We start from the raw sequence: 19,430 nt of genomic DNA on the forward strand, positions 1-19,430 counted from the left end.
GGAAGTAGCTGCGAGACGTGTATTATATGCTGACATGACAACGTTTGAGTAGTAACGACTTTATACGATTTCTTATAAGAGATGATAAGATGTGAAATAGAAAAACGAAGTTTTCCGGTTCTATCCAAATATGTTTCTAACGCGGATGCCAGACATAGAGATTTATCCTCAGTGAAGAAAAGGTAAACGTAGAATCGGTTGTTTCTTTCTGTAGAAACAGAGCCGATGTTTTTTTCTATCTGGAATTTTCACTTCACAACAGTCTTCATCAATCTTTTGAATATTTTGAATATCAATCAATGAAAATGTTTGCAAACGATGCCCCATCAGCAACGTCATTAACGTTATTCATTTCATGGAAAGTTGCTCTAAAGTAATTTCCTCATTCTGCCCCCATTTAGAAAACAATTGCAAAACGATTTTTGGATTTCACGTTGATTCGTATTGTCGTGCCTACGGTCTCAAATTTAAAATCCTCTAATAATTAAAAAAAAAACGTTTGATCGTATCTTCTTCTCCTCTACTTGATTCAAGAATTAATGAGAGCGCTGATCGATAACAATTCAACGAATTATACGATCCACCATGTTCATATTCCTTTCTAAGGAAGGAAAGAATATTCGATGTGATGTCCAATAAAGATCCTATCAATAGTACAGAAGAACCATCACTTATTCAAATCGTAATGATATTGTTTAAAAGTTGCCTTGGAAAGACATGGGATAGGAATGTCAATCGATTCCGGAGGAACATGTTTCAACACAAGGGCTTTCCGGTCACCGTATAGAATCCGGTTTGAAAAAAATCAATTCAACAGTTACTAACGATAAAATAAAGAGAAACCATGGTAGAAATTCCCAATGAGGCACCACCACAATTAATTTGGCGCCATTGTTAATAATTTTTCATAAGGCTCTCAGAACAATTACAAATGGCGAAAACGCGTAAAAGAACCATCGATTCTATTCTATAGTGAAAGCATCAATTCCACTCGAATCAGGGTCAGGGTGCCATAAAACACACCTGTGTCGATCGTGATCTCTCGAATTTTCTTGACGTTCTTTAGAAACTGACCTGTAATTTAGAAGGTAAAACGGTCGTATGGAAAAAAAAGAAATTGCAGTGTAGAAAAAAATAAAATACATAATTGCCCCATTTCCATCACATGGAAACTTTTTACTCCTTCGAGTCAAATTCGCAGAATCCGAACAAGTTTCACTCCAAACCTTCGTCAAGCGAAGGTGTGTATTTTGGTCAGACCAAAACACGTTGTCTCACAATCAAATTATTGACACAGGAGACTGACGCATGGATATGTTTGAGATCCTTATTATTGACCATCTCGGTCATAATTTTCTTCATCGTCTTAATGAGTCTCGTGTTCTCCTTGTCTTCATTCGATGCATAACGGTATCTACACTTCTTACTTTTTTCCGGCTTTAGATGTTTTTGAATTTCATGATCAAATTTTCGTGTGCGACGAAATTGACGTAAAGCGAAAGAATGACGATCACTGATCGCGCTCGCACAGAGATATCCATAGGGAGAAAATTTTTATATTTATATTCTTTAAAAATGTGGCGAATTCTGATCTCCGAAGGAAAAGGCACGAAAGACAATCGGGTGATGAGAGTCATATTGCAATACAAAAGATATACAAAGGTGAATGTACACGGCCCGTGCTACAGTTTTTGCTGTAAGCTAAACGTTATATTGTTATATGTGTATTTTTATAATTTTTTACTGCTGGAACGAATACTAATAGGGTTACATGATAGAATATTAACAAAGTGATAGGTTTCCGAAAAAGAATGAGGGTGCAAGATAAAGCCCATATACCCAGTGAAATGATTTCCAGATGTAAGAAATTTGTAAATGAACGTATTACGAATAGCTGAGAAAGCTAATAAACCTCTCTCTTATTTTATTAGTATAATGACACACCAATTGCGAGTGGTGATGCTCCTCAGTATTTGCGTGAACTTTTTACTTCGGCACCTCAGTCTGAACGCTCAAATAGTAAACGTACTCGAAATATTTTTCATGTACCTTTGCAACGTACCTTTTCAAAATCGTTTGTTTTGGTTGCCATTTACTTTTGACACGAACTTCCTGTTGAAATACGTTCTACTCCCTCATTGAGCACTTTTAAATCTAGAATCTTTGTGTACTTATTTGAGCGTGAAGACCAGAACTCAATTTAATTTAATTTATAGTAATTTATTTTAATTTAATTATTTATTGAGCTTTTTATACTTTTGTTCTACCTTTATATCTATGCTTTAATAGTTAGAGCTGTTGAATCGCACTTTTCTTCCTATTTTGTTATTTATTTATTTATTTATTATTTACTTTCTTGTATTTTTTGTATGTATTTTTATTTTTTTAATTACCACTGAATAATTTATGATTGCTACATCTACCCTAAGGATTATTCCAGGGCCAAATATATTTCAATCAATCAATCAATCAATCACGCACACGCACATTATTATTTTAACTCAATACGCAGCAATTTGTTACGATGATTTTTCATGTACTCAGAGATTGTTTAGAAAACGTTTACAAGCATTCAATTCTCGATTAACAAACTGTAGTTCATTTCAACGTTTCTGCTTCATGTTTACCGGCTTTTTTTTGTAATCGCTTTCCTTCTCTTCTGTCTATAACAAGCTTATGTTCCTCTCCTGCGTAAATAGAATTACATTTCCGATAACTTCTTGCTATTTTTTCTATCACGACAGTTTTAAATGATTTTTTCATACTTTCTCGATACGTCAGTATAACCTAAAAGGATTTTTTCTTCAGTGAAATCTGCAAAATTCCAGTCAGTGTAACATTATTAGGGACAATAAATCATGATGATGATGATTATTATCATTATTCGAAAGTCATATTTACTCATTGAATTCAATTCCGCTTCACTTATGGTATGATTTATGTACGATAATGCGGGAGAGAGGCGTATACCTGAGAGAGTTGAGAGCGATGATGGGAATTTATTGGTGGTGGACGCCGCCCTAACAGCGAAAACGAAAGAATGAGGGAAAAGGCGAACGCCAAGGGCAAGGGAGAAATGGAAGAGGATGGGATAGTGGCGAAGGTATGGAAAACCCAAGAGAAATGTCTGAAAAAAGAATGCTAGCAGATGAATCCTTCGAGATCATGCATAATGTTTATGCATTATCCAAAACCATGAGACTCATATTTTTTTAATAATATACTTTTTTTTTCACTTGCGACCGAATCAAGTACAGATTTATCGGGAAAAGCTATGTTAAATTCCGGGTGAAATTCTTTACCATCCTATTCCTAGTGTAGAGAGAACGAGAATGCGCGACTGAGAGAGGGGGGCCGGGAAGATTGGACGTCCTATGTATTTTGTGGTATTTTGGACAAAATTACACAAATAGGTACATACGTTTCAGAAAGAAATAATAAGCATTCTCGTACCATTTCCCGTTCACTCGTAAGCAATAGGAGAAAAGCGTCCAGACACGCATGAATACACACGGGTGCGCACACACATACACACACATGCAGAAAGAGAAGGAAAACTTTATTGAACCGAAGAGAAATTTGGAGCTGAATTTTTATCTATTCGCTGTGCAAATAGGGTCATTGAATAGTCCAGCAACGGTCCGTTCAGTACTGTCCACTTTTACTACCCATATCCCATTGACAAACGGGTTTGGTTTTTTCTCTTAAAATGCGCATGTGAATCGGTAAATCGTGACCAAGACGAAATCGTCCAATCGCTCTCTCCACTACGTTTTCCACACCGCTGAAATAGAACGTTACAAATTTTTATTACCTCGACTGAAGGGAGGACCAGCGATAGGGAGATGGAGATTTCATCGCAAGAGTATATGCAGTATTATTCATAATTGATATTAAACAGTTTAGAAACTGAATTCATTTTCTCGCAGCGTCTTTAATCCCTAATGTAAATTCTGCTCTGTTTTTCACAAGAACTTGAATAAACAGTATACGTCGAGGATTTTAGAGGAAAGTACAAGAGATGCTGTTATGCGAATGGAAGAAGAAGTGTAGCATATTCTATTCTCCTTGGTTTTCATACGTATAATATATAAGAATGTCGAATATCTAAGTGAGATGAGGGCGATGCATGAGAAAGAAAGAAAAAAGAAAGTAGCATTTGGAGGAATTTATGATGCGAACTATACTGTCAGTCTATCATTTGCATCATTGGTGCAAAATGGTGAAACATATATTTGTTTCCCCTTTTCACAGAAATCATTTTTTTCCAATTCTTAGGAGAGGTTTGTCGCGCCATTACGGTGGGAGGTGGACGGGGCAGAGTTAGGGAGAGTTCTGGTTATATAGGAATGATATATTTTCGTCAATAGCTCATACAGAGCTGGGCTGCCTTTCATTTCTGGATGCTTTACAAGCAGTTACTCGGTAGCAGAGGAACTGAAAAAGGAAAAAATTGGAGGGGAACAGAGAGAAGGATAGCGAATGCAATTTTTGTTAGTTTGAGGACAACGCGCCCGTTTTCTTTACTCTTTCCCGGGTACTTACCGATCGGATTAACAATTTTGTTTACGCGATTCTCAATCGCGGTTTTTGGGACTTTCCATTTCCTTCTCAATTACCTTGTTCCACAGATTTTTTATGCGATGTTCCTTCGACTTGGCGGAATCAAATCTGTAGGATTGAGAGGGTAAGGAAAAGCCTTAAAGGGGGTTTGAGATTGTTGGTCTGTGACAGAAAGACCCGCCGGGTGAAAAATAAGAATACCAGGATAAGAAAGTCGAGGAATAGAGAGTGAGATATAAAGATGCCGAACATGAATTAAAGTTTTAATTTCTCTAAATCACTGCCTCACCCTCGAGCACTTTCTACCAGACGTCAGACCGTTACTTATATAGTCTTTACCCTTATACCAGCCCAGAGGCTCTTCGGCCCGCCTTTTCTCTCATACCTTCACACTTCTTTCTTATCCTTCTACTTCTATTTACTTCTCTCTTCGCCGTCATTGTGATTTTTCTTTTTCGAAGATCTTCGACCCTGTCGACAAATGGTCTCCAAATCGATTTACACTTACATCTATCCCTTTGAACTCATTCATTTCGTTTTTACTCCCCTGGCTTTCAGTACAAATGTGACCATTGGTAAATCGGAAAATAATCGCATCCCATTTAAATTATGGATTGCAGAGATCCCAAACCATCACTTGTAATATTCATATTTTCTTTTTCATATGCACATCGAAAAAATAGTACTTTATGAATTTTACGTTGGTCCAAGAGTCGTATCGGTTTTCCTTTCGTAGAGAGGCCGGGTACACAGCCGGCGGGGCAAGGGCTGAGTATTAATGTTAGTTTTCCACAGCCGGGTACATGTAAGAACGCCGAGTCGAAAGTCGATCCGCCCTCTCGATTTTCCGTAGATATATGCGAAAACAACGTACCACTCTCGTCCCACTGACTGGTGACATATTGTTCCCATTATTCTTTAGTGTGTGCGTGCGCGCGTGTGTGTGTGTGTGTCGCTATGTGCGTGCCGTGCAATATTGCCGTTTTTCGGAGAGGCGTCCGAGTCGCGCCCGGTAAGGCGAAGAGAGAACAAGTTTGAGTCGATAGAGAACGCTCGATGAGTGACGACGTATAAGTGTGTTAAAACTGCCACCACGAGTACGAGTGTAAATGTATCTTTTATTTCTTGGTTTCTCTCTTTCAAATAACTCTATGTCGAATATTTTCATTCCATAATAACTCATAAATAATTCTTCGGCAAGCACTTTAGTTTTTCATGATCGTTATCTCTTGTTATCGTTGACATGTTCATGCTGAAACAACCGTATTTCAGAATTTCTGAATTCAAAATTCGCGAAGAACAATTCACAGTTGATAATTGAAGGTGGATTTTAAACTTGATTTTTCCGCTGCTGTTAAAAATCTGTCGAAAAAAAAATTTTGGTGCAAAACTGATTTTTTGGAAAAATAAACATGACATTCACCTTTAAAAAAATGTTTTTTACTTTAGAAGCAAAAAACGTTGACCTTGTATATATTTTTTCATATTTGTAAATGAAAATGCTTTTTAAAACAAAAAAAAACATGATAGGGTGATATTTGTTGATATCTCAAATACTTCAGGAATTATCAGAGTTTAAAGGTTTTTAAAACTTACAAAACCCACATTTTTTCGAAAACCATAAAGCTTGCCAGAAGAAGAGATAAAATATAAAAATTGATGTTGATAGTCTTTTCATGGGGTGCTATTTTATAAAAAAAATTTGGAAAATTAAAAATAGTCGAGGTCACCGCCTAGGTGAAATGACGTGGAATGCTTCGCATATGTGTTTACTTTTCGTTCTCCTTCCACGCAACTATGTTTTCGCCTTGCATGGAATAAGTCGAATTCGAATGAATATATGAATACACATACACACGGTAGGCACATAGAATCAAAATGCAGGCGACGGGGGTCCAAGGGGAGGAGCTCCCAGGCGAAATTTGGGGTGCATAGTTTTTCAAACGATTGAATTTCCAAAATAATTTCGGCAAAGAAATTCTCCATAGACCCGTGTGAATATCGGTTCTGGGGAGAATTCTATTTCCTTCAAATGAATACTAAGTTCTGAAAAATAAAAATATGCACGCCAAGCTTTTTCTCCAAAAGCTTCAAATTTTTTTCCAAATTTTTCACGAAAACTTGAAAACAAATATCACTTGTACTTGGCTTTATTGAAATATCATTATATTTTTTAAACTTAACGTCATTTTAATCCTCTTTTAAAAAGTTTTTGTTGGATATTAACATCTACAATATACGATGGACTGCGGAGCTCTAAATAGTAACGATCGACAGAGGAAAAAAAAACAATATGTAAACTCAGAGCATCTTATGAGCCGCTGTAATGAACCAAATGGCGAAACAAATATCAGGAATTGAACGAAAAATATTTGAAGCAGCTCTGCTTGCTGTAGAGACTCTTCAGTTAGTAAAGTTAAAAAAGCGAGTAATGACTCGTTTTTCTCCAGCGTATATAGTCACGTCGATGTGCTTGTCTCGAGTAGCTACAGGTACTTCAATGATAAGTGAGGTCAGTAGTAGATTAATTTGCTCATTAAACCGAAAAGAATCCTGAGTGCTTTTCATAAGTAACTATAGAATTATAAAAAATTGCGAATGAGATAGGATAAGTGAAAGTTTATATCAAGGTCAAATCGAGGTAGAATGGGCCGTACATGTGTACATGTATATTACATTGATATGCAATGATGAGCGCGTTCAGTCTCATGTTCTATTGAGCTCACATACAATGAAGGACCTTTCACATGCATTTTGCAGTTCGCGTTGCTTAACTTCATTATATTTCGATTCAGTCTCTATTAATACAATGTACTTACAGCGTAATGGGTTCTTCAGGACTTGAAGGTGAGATACTAGATATCGAGGTTGGCGTAGGACGTATTGATGTACCTGGCGATCTTACTCGATCGTCGATCTGAAATAGCGAACACATAAAGTTTACATGAAAAATATGTAACTAGTACAATTGAAAAATTTTCATTAAAGGTTGATTAATGGGTTAGCTTATCAATGCTTCTATATCACCCATTAGTGGAACAATTTTTGTCAAGTTTAAACTGAATTGCTGATTATATTTGAATTTCATTTTCTGCGCGATTATGATTGGAATGATAACCTTTTTGCTAGCAGGACAAGTTGATCTAAACTTCGAACTGTTTAGAGGTGAGTTGTGTTAAGTTTATGATGATGTGGGTAGTAGAAAATATCTTATCAACTTGGAATGAACAAATGGTGGTGAAAAAAATGTGAAAACAAATTGTACGAAAATATTTTTAGCGAATAATAATAGAAAAGATAGTAAATAGAAGAAGTGGAGTCGCTATGAGACAAATTACACGATAGACATTTTTTATAGATTATTTTATAAAACAGCCGGAATTGGTATTTTTCGGAAGATGGGAAAAAGAATCTTGCGATTATGAACAAAATTTGATTCACAATCACACGATAGGAAAAAATCTTCAAAAATCAAAAAGTGACGGCCATTGGAATCAATGCAGTATTGTAATCTTCTTATCACGGATTGTGTAGATTTTCTTATGATTTCGGTACTTGGTATAAGATAACATACAGGTAAATTAGATAAAGTGAGCTGGAAAAAGCAAAATTCGTAAGTATAATGGTCAATTTTTTTTTGTTTTCATTTTACAAGGGTTTTAGTCTAATACACTCGGGGAGGACTCGATTTGACTTGTCTTCTATTGACTCTCAGGTGACTTGACTCGTTCGTTTGACTTTGGGTTTGTTCAGGTTAAATTGATTTAACTTCAGTTCTTTATTCGGGTTTGCTTAGGTTTACTGAGATCAATTCCTGGGCTTCCTAGTAGATTTCAATTTATCATCTAGAACTGTCAGAGGAATAGGCATTTACAGCGTCTGGATATAGCCTGAATTGTGATTTTCATATTTTTGCCAGTTTTGAACAGCTGCTTGTCCATTTCACCCAGCAATATTTTTTTTAACTAGTTCCCTGATATACGACAAAAGATCAATTTTCAGAATTAGAAATGGATGAAAGATCGGTAAATACTTAGAAGTCCGGCTTTTCCGAAAATCGATAAAAGGATTTCTTTTGGCATGAACTGCTTCGATTAGTCACCATTAATGAAATTAAATAGGGCGGTATATTTGAAAATTTTGGAGTTCACATTGGGCAAGTGCGCGCGTGCACACACACACACACACACACACGCGCGCGCGCGCGCGCACGCACACACACACACACATCTGGTCCACATAAACATTGCAAGTGCTCTGAACCCACCCAACGATTCCGCACACATACATTAAATGTTCCGAACTCATCCAACGATTCCGCACATATATTGAAAGTGCTCGAACCCACCTAACGATTTCGCACACACATCACAAGTGTATGTTCGAAATATCTTTATACCGAAAGGTCTTTTACTTATTAGCGCAGTGAACCCAAAGTTCATTTTTTCCATGATATAAAAACTGACCCAAAGGCAAACTCAGGATTTGCTTCATTTTTTTCTTTACATCTGTATTTTTAAGTGAAAACTTCTTCTCAGGCGCGCTGAGCACTTTATTTTATGGGTATTAAATGAAACTGAGCTGTCATACTCGGTTATGTAATGCTCGTTCGGGTAAAGACAGCTCGAGTCGACTGAAAGAACGAGAGAGAAATATAGTCAACATGTCACCGCTATACTCGCTCGATGACCGTTTCACGCTCAGCTATGTAACACTCGTTCGAATAAAGCCGGCTCGAGTTTACTAAGGGAGCGATGTACCAAATATTTTCATTTTGTTGCAGGTGTAGTTATATTCAAAAATAACAGAGATACGTAAACTATCGTCACATCACAGATGGATCTAACACTTCGTAATTCAGAATTAATGTGGATTTCATGTATCATCAATAGGAGAAATTGGTATTGCGAAATGTACAGTATAAAATGGACCAATAATTGTGCTGGTAGCTCACGTAATCAAAGTATTGAAGAACTCATTGAATTCATCCATGAAAATTTATTTATCACCAAAGTATTACCAAAGTAGGATCTGCTATTATAAAAACAAAACGTTCATACACTTCGAGTGATTTTGAGTAGAGGTTTCAATGTTGTTTCACAAAGGGCACATTAAAGCCATTAGTATATTTTTTAAATCACCGTTAGATTTGAATAAGTCGAATGATCCAAATAAAAGCACAACAAAATATGGAGCAATAATTGACGGAGTTTTTTTTTAGATATTTAGCAAATTTTCAATCAAAAGTATTTATTTCATGTTGTAGTTATCACAAACCTGTTGTTTCATTTTTAGAGTACGATACAAATAACGATTACAGAATGACAAAATGAACATAGAACGAAAAAAAAAGTTGTATTTCGTGGCAGCGACTTGGAAAAAAATTTTCATAGATTTAAACCATGATGCACCAAATTACAATCGAATCGATACAGTAGAAATGTGTTGTTTTTCAAATGCCTCTATACGTGTTATGACACAAAAATGGCACAACTTTTTTCTGCCCCTATGCGTGTGACTCACTGCGAAGAGGTTAATTACAAATGCGACTTTTACATGCATGCACCCATACACGCTGATGCTGTTTGTAGATATCAAGGAATACCTCTTCTCCGGGGGACCCATCGTTCGTGCAACAGGTAGAATATCCTCTCTCTGCCTGTTTGCGCCCACAGTCCTTTACTACCCTAGTATTTCCAATACTTCACCGTTATTCCGACATGAAGCTTCTGGGTGCATATGCAGACAGAAACACAGACCTATGCAGATATATATATACGTATTACGTAGCACGTACTTCCGTACATTGAAATTTTCACTTTCGTTTCAATTCGGGAAAAATATCTGTCAATCCATTTTTAGAATACATGGACTAGTTCTTTCGTAATTCTCCTGTCTCGCTCTCTCTCCCTCCCTCCCTCCCCCTCTGCCCTTAGTGGCACTTTCGTTTTTGATTCAGTTGCCCAAAAGATTTTTTTCCGTGGTATAATAAACACAATCAATCAATCAATCTCTCTCTCTCTCTCTTATCTTTTTTTACTGTTTGGCTCTTTCCCTCTTTTTTTTACGCGCAACATAAATCCTACCAGTGGTCACTGCGACGAAACTCTACCACCCAACTCTCACCGAGAATTTCTCTGTTCGAGGGTCCCATGGAAGATTAAAACCCCATTGCTTACGATATGCTCATTCTTTTTGGGTTTGTTTATCTATCTCGCTCCAGTGTTTCACGATTTATTTCTGCAGCACGGGTTATTCTTGTTCCCACAGCGTGGAGAGTGGACTCTACGGATTTATTATCAGTAATATTTTATTTCGTTATTTCTCTGCTGTCACGAGCACGAGTAGCTTCTTGACTAACTCGAAAACTTTTAAAACATTTGAAATATCCTCCCTGAGATTTGTCCTCGATTACATCGTTAGTATATTTTGTTAATTGTATTTTTCAGACGACTTAGATTCATTAAGTTTGTTGGTTAAAGGAATTACAATGGTCATTTTCAATCTCATCTCATGTAAGCCCGTTTCTTTTAATCTTCAGAGTTGTATACACTTTTATTGGACGTAAATAAATTCGAAAAGTGTATCTCTTATTGAGAATCGACAAATTTTTGCGTATGAAGAGCACCAGTATAAATGTCTTATTTTGTCCCTGCAAGCAAGGATGTAAAGGTTATTTCGTCTTCTGGAAGGAGGGACGAAAAATAATACCACAGAAAAATTCTATCTCTCTCGCTGTCTTTATTTTTTGACAAATGCATGAAATGACTGCTGCTGATAGATCAGGCATTTTACTATTCATTTCTTTTATCCTTGCAACTTGTGGTTTTTTATTTTTAAGTCGAGTATTGAATTAAATCCTCGCTTAGATTTAACCCGCCGATAGTCGCACTACCAGATTTTCTCTCACATTTGTTTTCAAGGTATAGGAAACTACCTTGAAAATCGGGAAAACAATCTCAATTGTTTTTTCTACTTGTCAAAAAATAAGTGTACTTTAGAGCAGTGGTCCCAAAATTTCTTAAAAATATTTTTTTCTGGAAAAAAAATATTATCTTCTGCATCGCCGGGCAGCGTGAGACTGTCTCTCACTGTGCGACCAGTGTTCGGTGAGGTTGGAGGAGAGCGTGGCATAGGAATTGAGGTGACAGATCAAAAGACCCTGAGACAAAATATCCCGTGCCAAAATATCCTAAGGAAAAATATCCTCGGACAAAATATCCTCGGATCAAAATATCCTCGGGTCAAAATATCCTGGTATAAAATATCCTGAGACAAATCGTCGGGTCAAAATATCTTGGTATAAAATATATTGGGACAAAACATCCAGGAGTCAAAATATCCTAATGACGTAATATCCTCGATTTGGAAATATCCTACACTTGTAAGACCGAATGTCTTGGATATTTTTATCTCTGTTAATCAAGAAAATTTTTATTATTATTAACGAAACTATGTTGGAACTTCAACTCTCCTTGAACCCTCCGTGTGTGTGTGTGTGTGTGTGTTCTACTTCCCTGCGTGCCCGCAAATTATGGAGGGTATTGTATCTCAAGATATTTAGTTCCGGGGATATTTTGACTCCCGGATATTTTATCCTGGGACCTTTTGTCACGTAACCAGGAATTGACTATGTAGTCCAATCAAAATTTAGGAATGGAGCATCTTCCGAGCAGAAGTCTGCAAACTTGCTGTAAGAGTAATTTGATGACGCTCAATCGAATGGTGTAAATTTTTTTTCGATCAATCCCTGGCAACATTGAAAAATAAGGGTGGAAAGTTTACAACGCATATAACTCAAAAACTATTGATTTGTTTGGAAAGATACTTTTATCAACGTTTTCGGACGCCAAAAATACCTAAGAAGCACCATATAAATTTTTGCTAATTGAAAAACAAACCATTTTTTTCACGTATGGGAAAAATGGTTTTTAAGACAAAATTTGGTACATCGAACACCACTGGGGATGTAAAGAAAGATGAAGGATATGTATACACTAACTACCGGTCAAAAGTTTCCGGACAACAGTCCGGAAAAGTTCCCGAGTTCTTTTTTGTACCACGATACCGTTAGTCAATATATCTGAGATATTAGTCTTTAATTTGCTTTTTCTAAAAAGTCTCTATGTTCTTTTTTACGTGTGCTACGTCATTTTGAAAACATTCGTTTTTTTGGCTTAATTTTTTTCGTTTTCAACTGGACCGCGTTTTGAAATAAAATTGTTTGTCCTCCATTCTGCGAGTGAGCCCCTTAACCCTCTCGGACCGTATGTTGCTTCTACGCAACACGCGCTTCCAGGCCCAATGAAACTGCATCGGTCAGTAAGGTCGGGGTTCTAACTGCCTATTTCAATCGAGCAAGGTTAGATTGCACCTTAGATACTCTTAAACCAAGAGATAAACTGCTTTAACTCATCGAAATATCAATATGAAGTCGGCGTTTCATGTTGAGTTGGCGTTGTGTGAAAAGGTGCTTTAGTTATCGCAAAAGAATAGTGGGTATAAATTTTTTTTTCGTACTCCAAACGTTATTTCCTTTCAAAGGGAAGCTAATATGATGTATTTAAGGTATTCTGTTCTAGATTCATTCGTAAATTTTCCTGATTTTGCTTCCCAAGGACCTGGTGCTGCGCGCAGCAAACATTCAAAAATTCATATTTCCCAACAAAAAAACCGAAATGTCACAATGGATTCGGAAACTAGAAAGTATTTTGAGATAAAATTATGAAGGGAATCATTTTCCGTAAACGCGAAATAGGTCTCGATCTGAGAGGGTTAAAGGCACAAGCCTCAGCTTTAATTTTGTTTTTGAAAAAGTTAAATAAGATTTTTTCGCAGAATTATCGCGTTTTTAGCAAAAAAAGACAAATTTTAGAAATTGCCGTGTACCGCGAGAACTATTAGATTTCAAAGAATGTTTCAAGAGTGAAAAAAGTTGTGTCTGAGATTGTTTTAGACGCTGGAATTTTTTAAATTTTTTCAAAATTTTTTTTATCATCCCGAGCTTAATGTTTTTTTTTGAATTCCTGAATTCCTGCATTTTTATTGGACTAATGAGAGAATCTCTCATCACGCGACTAACAAACGTTGGTGATCCTGCGTGCACTCTGCTTGAAAATCATGTCTATCAACGAATTGGGCTGGTAGCTAGAACTAGAAATATAATTAAAAGTGTATGAACAAATCGGCCCCTGTTAATTCAAAGTTTACATTACAATCCGTGGGATCAAAGAGGAAATCGTGGAAAGCCAAAGCACCGATGAGAGTGATAAAATTGCTGTTTATTTTCCAGGTCAAATTAATCACAGTTAAGCAATCCCATGCCGCCCCCCCCCCCCCCCCCCCCCGATCATCCACTGTTCATACTCTTACTTGTAAATACAAAAAGATTAAACAAAAAAAAGACACGCCCACTTGGTATTTGATCAAAGAGTACCTTGGTATTTTTGCGTGCAGAAAGAAGATGGGGGGAGAAGGAGGAGGCGGAAAAATTACTCTTGATAAATATTTCTGTGCTGTAGTGACTAGGAGTAGAGTAACGTTTGAAGAGAAGGAGTTAGTGAGGTTGCGGAAAGAAGGCAGGAGGTGGAGAGGGGTCTTAAGTTCGAAGCGTCTAGAGATATGGACTAAGAAGAGTCCCCGTCTCTAACTTTTCCTTCAAATGAGATGAGAACGGAGGAAAATGAGCTTGTGACTATACAAAGAAGGAAAGAACGAATACGAGAGAGGGAACGTAAAGAGCGAAGCGAAGAGATAGCTCGGAAACAGCAAGAATATAGTATTGCTGTATACGGAGATGGGAAAAGTAGTGAATATACGTTACGTTACGTAGCTCCGCGTGTAATCAGACATGACGGAAACTTGAAAAAAAAAATCGAAATTTTTCGGAAATTTTGGTTAGTTTTTCTTTCTTCGTTTTTTAAATTTCGGCGATATTTGATGTGAAGTTGTAGGAAAAGTCAACGAAAAGTCGTCTTTTTCATTTTAATAATACTTGTGTCATTGGAGGCCCAGTAATCACACGATTACTGGGCCTCCAATGACAACAAAATTAAAGGAACACTCCTTTAATTTTTTGCAAAACTTTGATCTCTCGGGGCAGAAAAACGGTTCGCCCAATCAACTTGCAAATTGGTAGAGTTATTGTGGATACATCGAGCTGTAAAAATGATGCTTCACATGAGTGATTTCATTGATATTCGTAAATTTGCAGTCGATTTTCTGAACAGCTGTAAAAAGCCTTTTTTTTACTTTGTTTTCAAATGAATATTGAGAATAGAACAATAGAAATTTCTTCGTGACTAGGGTAAGCATTTTATAGTGCGTTCATTCAAGTTTCTAAAACCGTCCTTGGAATTACTGTGCGATGATTTTTCGCTGAGATATCAATGATCCAATACGAAAATGTCTTTTTTTATTCAACCATCAATATCTCCGGAATAAAAAATCGTACGGATACTTCTAAAAAACGAAATTGAAGGTCAATGAACAAGCTACCCGATGCTTATATTGATTTGGGTTGTAAAATTTTTTTCAAGACTGTGCACACTCGGGAAAAAAATAAAAAACTTGCAAATTTTTCCTCTCGAGATATTTCATGAAATTCCTCAGTATCCGCAATTTGTGAGTAAAAAATGGCCGGATATCTTCAAAGTCGAAGAACACAGCTTAAAAATGCTCCTTTATTTATCGTGACATGACTATTTTTTACTGAGATACAGCCTTTTAAATATTGGGAAAAAATTGATGGAAATTTCTTGTTCCTTTAATTGTTTCCAGTAGTGTATAATACTCGCCGAGTCCAACGGAATTGGCAATTTTTATCTGATATATCTATCGCAATCTGAAGCTAAAAATTTTCATGTCTTTTTCATTTTTTTTTTTTCATTTTCATGTTAAAAAAAACGAAAAAAGGTGTAGACTTTGAGGAATTAATTGATCAATTGACAACGCCACAAATAGTGAACATTCTCAACATACTCCATAAAGTTTTCGCTTCATAAAGTTGTCACACTTTGTGAGTGTCCACTACATTTTGGAAATGAAAATTTGCATATCTGCATAAAAAGAGCACCGGGAGCCTTTTGAAACGAATTTTCATGTGTATCATGCGACAACTCAAGCGGAAAGTGAATAACTATGTATAAAGATTTACTTAAAATTCACATGTATCAATGAGCAACTAAACACTTCTTCATAAAACTTTTGAATCATTCTGTAATAACCAATGCAAGGAAATGTCTAATTAATTAATAAATCTTGGTATGGATTCACTGCAAACTGAATATAAAAAAAGGGACTGGAGGGTACGGTCACACCGAAGAAGAAAAAAATTGAACGATTAAACGAGCTTACCTGTAAGTGAAGTTTGATCGTAATTGTATGTGGCGCCTCTTCCGAAGATCATTCTGTAGTATCATCGTCTCGATGTCAAATACACCACATCTTTAAAGACAAAAAACAGCGATTTTCCATAGCCGCCCCACATCAGGTTTCTGTTCCCGACGCTTGATACTCATTTCTTCAAAGTTTTGCCGTAACTACTAGGGAAATCTCTATAATCTCGTATTTAGAGATTGGGATTTTTAATGGGAGGATATCTGATCTTCGGAAGAGGCGCTACATATACAATTACGATTAAACTTTACTTACAGGTAAGCTCGTTTAATCGTTCAATTGTATTTCGCCCCTCTTCCTTCAGATCATTCTGTAGATGTTTAAAGGATAATAATTAAAAAAAAAATATGTATATATATAACCATCAAGAGTACATTTTCCTTAATTCACAAATTTTATTATTTATTTTAATTCGGGAATATAATGAACAGAATTATATATTTAGGTGATCATTAAAATTCACTCAAGATTTAACGAAATCACCAAGAATTGATCTGGCAAATTCATTTTTATCCTTAACTCTAGGTTTATCATAAAATTTTGCGAAAGTTTGAGAATTTCTTGTCCACCCCGCAGCTTCTCTTATACAATCAATATTTACCCCTTTAATTTTTGCTGTAGACGTTGAAGCATGTCTAGTACTATGAGCGGAATAAATATTTGTGTCTATTCCACTTTTAAATAACATCTTCTTAACCCATCTACTCAAAGTTTGAGAAGAAACTGCTTCATGAGGTTTCTTTAATGATATGAATAATAAATAATTAGATTTTCGTATTTCTTTAGTTCTTGTTATATACGATTCAAACGTTGTTGCAGCACAAATTCGCCGATTTTCAAGATAAATCGGTAAAATTAAAAGCGGTTGCTTTTTGTTATATGCCGAACTCTTAATCTTGTCCGAAATCTTTATATGAATTGCATCATTATGATGCTTTATATTCGATAATTTTATTAACGACAGGGTTTGCATACGATGACCTGTTACAAGAGCAAGAAGTGTAACTAACTTCATAGACAATTGTTCTAAAGATAAATTTCCATTGTCTTCTAGCGACGCTATGAAATTTAAGACCGTCTGAGGATCCCATGTTTGGTTATATTTTGGTCTTTTTGGTCGAGATTCTGCTATATCCTTGATCAGTCTCTTAATTCTGTAATCTTGACCAATATGCGGATCAATACTCAACAAAATTGCTGATCTCAATGTATTCAAGGTTCCATAAGAAGCCCCTTTTTCATATTCTCTAGCTAAAAATACTAAAATATTATCAATTGATGTCTTGTATAGATCGGCGCTATTTAAATTACAATATTTCAACCATTTACGTAATGCGCTATGGTATTGTTTCAATGATGAATAACGCAAAGACGCCGTCATAAGTTTAAAAGATTCTTCTGGAACACAATTTAATCTGAAGGTCTTCCGCATAAAACCTCTGCAACCAGGGTAAGTGTTTTTCAAAGTGGATGCGCTTCCCAATTCAAAGATAATAGTAAATCTTTGTTAGGTTTGAAAAATAAACATTCTTTAACTAAGAGTGACTGAAACAAAGGATACCAAGGTTGTACTGGCCACTCTGGCACAATCATTAAACCCTTTGCTCCTTCTTCTTTAATCTTTCGTAAAATTCTTGCAATTATTCCAAAAGGAGGAAAAGCGCAACAGAAAAAACCTTTCCAGGATATTGTAAAAGCATCTACTGCAATACTATGAAGATCTCGCAACCATGAGATATATTTCTTAAATTTCGCGTTAATTCTGCTTGCAAAAATATCAATTCCCGGCTGACCAAATATGGATACAATTTCTTCAAAAACTTCTTGATATAAAACATATTCTGGTTCCGTTTCTAAACTACGCGATTCAAAGTCAGCTTCAATATTATCCTTTGTGTTTATAAATGAAGCAAATATCTAAATATTTCTCTTTTCGCACCATCTCCAAATTAATTTTGATATTTCATATAATGATTGAAAACTTACACCACCCGTTTTATTAATATACACAATAGCCGTTTTATTATCTAATCTCAACAATATATTGCAATCATGCATGTCCTTTGCACAGCATTTTAGATAAAAAAAGGCAGCAGTAAGTTCTAAAACATTTATATGAATCTTTTTTTCATCTCTATTCCAAAAACCATGCGATCTTTGATCCCCGCACACAACTTTCCAACCAGATAATGAAGCACCACTAAAAATTTCACAACAGTATCTTGGAAACCGAATTGAATTTACTGTCACCAAAATGATTTTATCCCACCAATCTAAATCCTCCTGCAATGTCTTATTAATTTCCATATAACCGTCATAACAATTGTTATTTTTAGATAAGGCTAAATATTTAGCCCTTTCAAAACATTTAATATGGGCAAAACTATATATGACTGCTGGACAGCATGCTACTAATTTACCTATAAATTCTGCATTTTACAAATTTTTATGCTGCGGAATCTGCGAACCATATCTTTTATCCTTTTCCTCTTTTCTTCTGTAAGATCTTTAAAGTCATCTTTAAAGAATCAAATAAAAAACTTAAATATTTACAATGATTAGCCGGTTTGAATTGACATTTTTCCTTGTTAATCACAAAACCTAAGCTTTGCAAAAAAGAACATGTAATCTGTACATTAGTAGAGCATTCTGCCGCAGACTGACCCAAAATTAAAATATCATCTAAATAAATTACAGATAGAAGACCTTGTTGACGTAAGCCTGCCATAATTGGTTTTAATAACTTACTTAATAAAAACATACGGCGCAGAGACCAAACCGGATTTTTGCTTGTTTTGCTGCGATCCTCTCATCTCTCTTTACAATTGGTTCGGATATTGAAACCTTAACCTCTGGATTAATTTTTGGAACGTCAATTATCGTGGCATTTATAGGGAGTGGATATTTCTTGATTAAATTTAAAATATCTTCAGTCGGTAACCCATGTTTTAGAATTTCCTCCCAACGAATAACTGTCTCTTTGGAGATAGAAGCGGCAAGGTTACGAACTTCTGATAATCTTTTCCCTATGACCTGAAGAATTTCTAGGTCCATTGACGTTTCTTCTGATAAATATCCGTCTTTTGAATTCTGTCCATCTTGAGGAATTAATATTTCTTTTGCAATCTGATCCTTATTCAAAATCGATATCATTTCATTATTCTGAGCAATACTCTCTTCATTGTTTATTGGGGGCGAGTCCTTCGGAGTAAAATCCATTCATTAATGAATTATTTCCATCAAATGAAGAAATTGATCGAATTGATCGTCCTCTTCGACGACGAGAACGTCCTCTTTCTTCAGAATATTCACTTTCGAAAGACGACGATCGATGACGATGACCTACGTATTAAAATTATACGTTAAAAAGAAAATCGTCATCGATCGATAATGCAAAAATATTCATAGCTATCGCTTTCAACTAAAAAACGTGAGTACATATGTACCGACCACTCGTCAGCGAGCTGCTG

At 35.8% G+C, this 19,430-nt stretch overlaps 1 protein-coding gene across 1 annotated transcript in view; it reads right to left on the minus strand.

The window, feature by feature from the left end:
- Positions 1 to 19,430, minus strand: part of LOC122414838 (mucin-12) — a 413,778-nt gene that overhangs the window by 72,675 nt on the left and 321,673 nt on the right. Inside the window, exon 5 of the mRNA XM_043426441.1 lies at positions 7,383 to 7,480. Coding sequence (XP_043282376.1) covers positions 7,383 to 7,480 — 98 coding nt within the window. The remainder of the gene's footprint in view (positions 1 to 7,382; positions 7,481 to 19,430) is intronic.

This window comes from Venturia canescens, chromosome 8, assembly GCF_019457755.1.
Source record: "Venturia canescens isolate UGA chromosome 8, ASM1945775v1, whole genome shotgun sequence".
In the NCBI taxonomy this organism is placed as follows: domain Eukaryota; kingdom Metazoa; phylum Arthropoda; class Insecta; order Hymenoptera; family Ichneumonidae; genus Venturia; species Venturia canescens.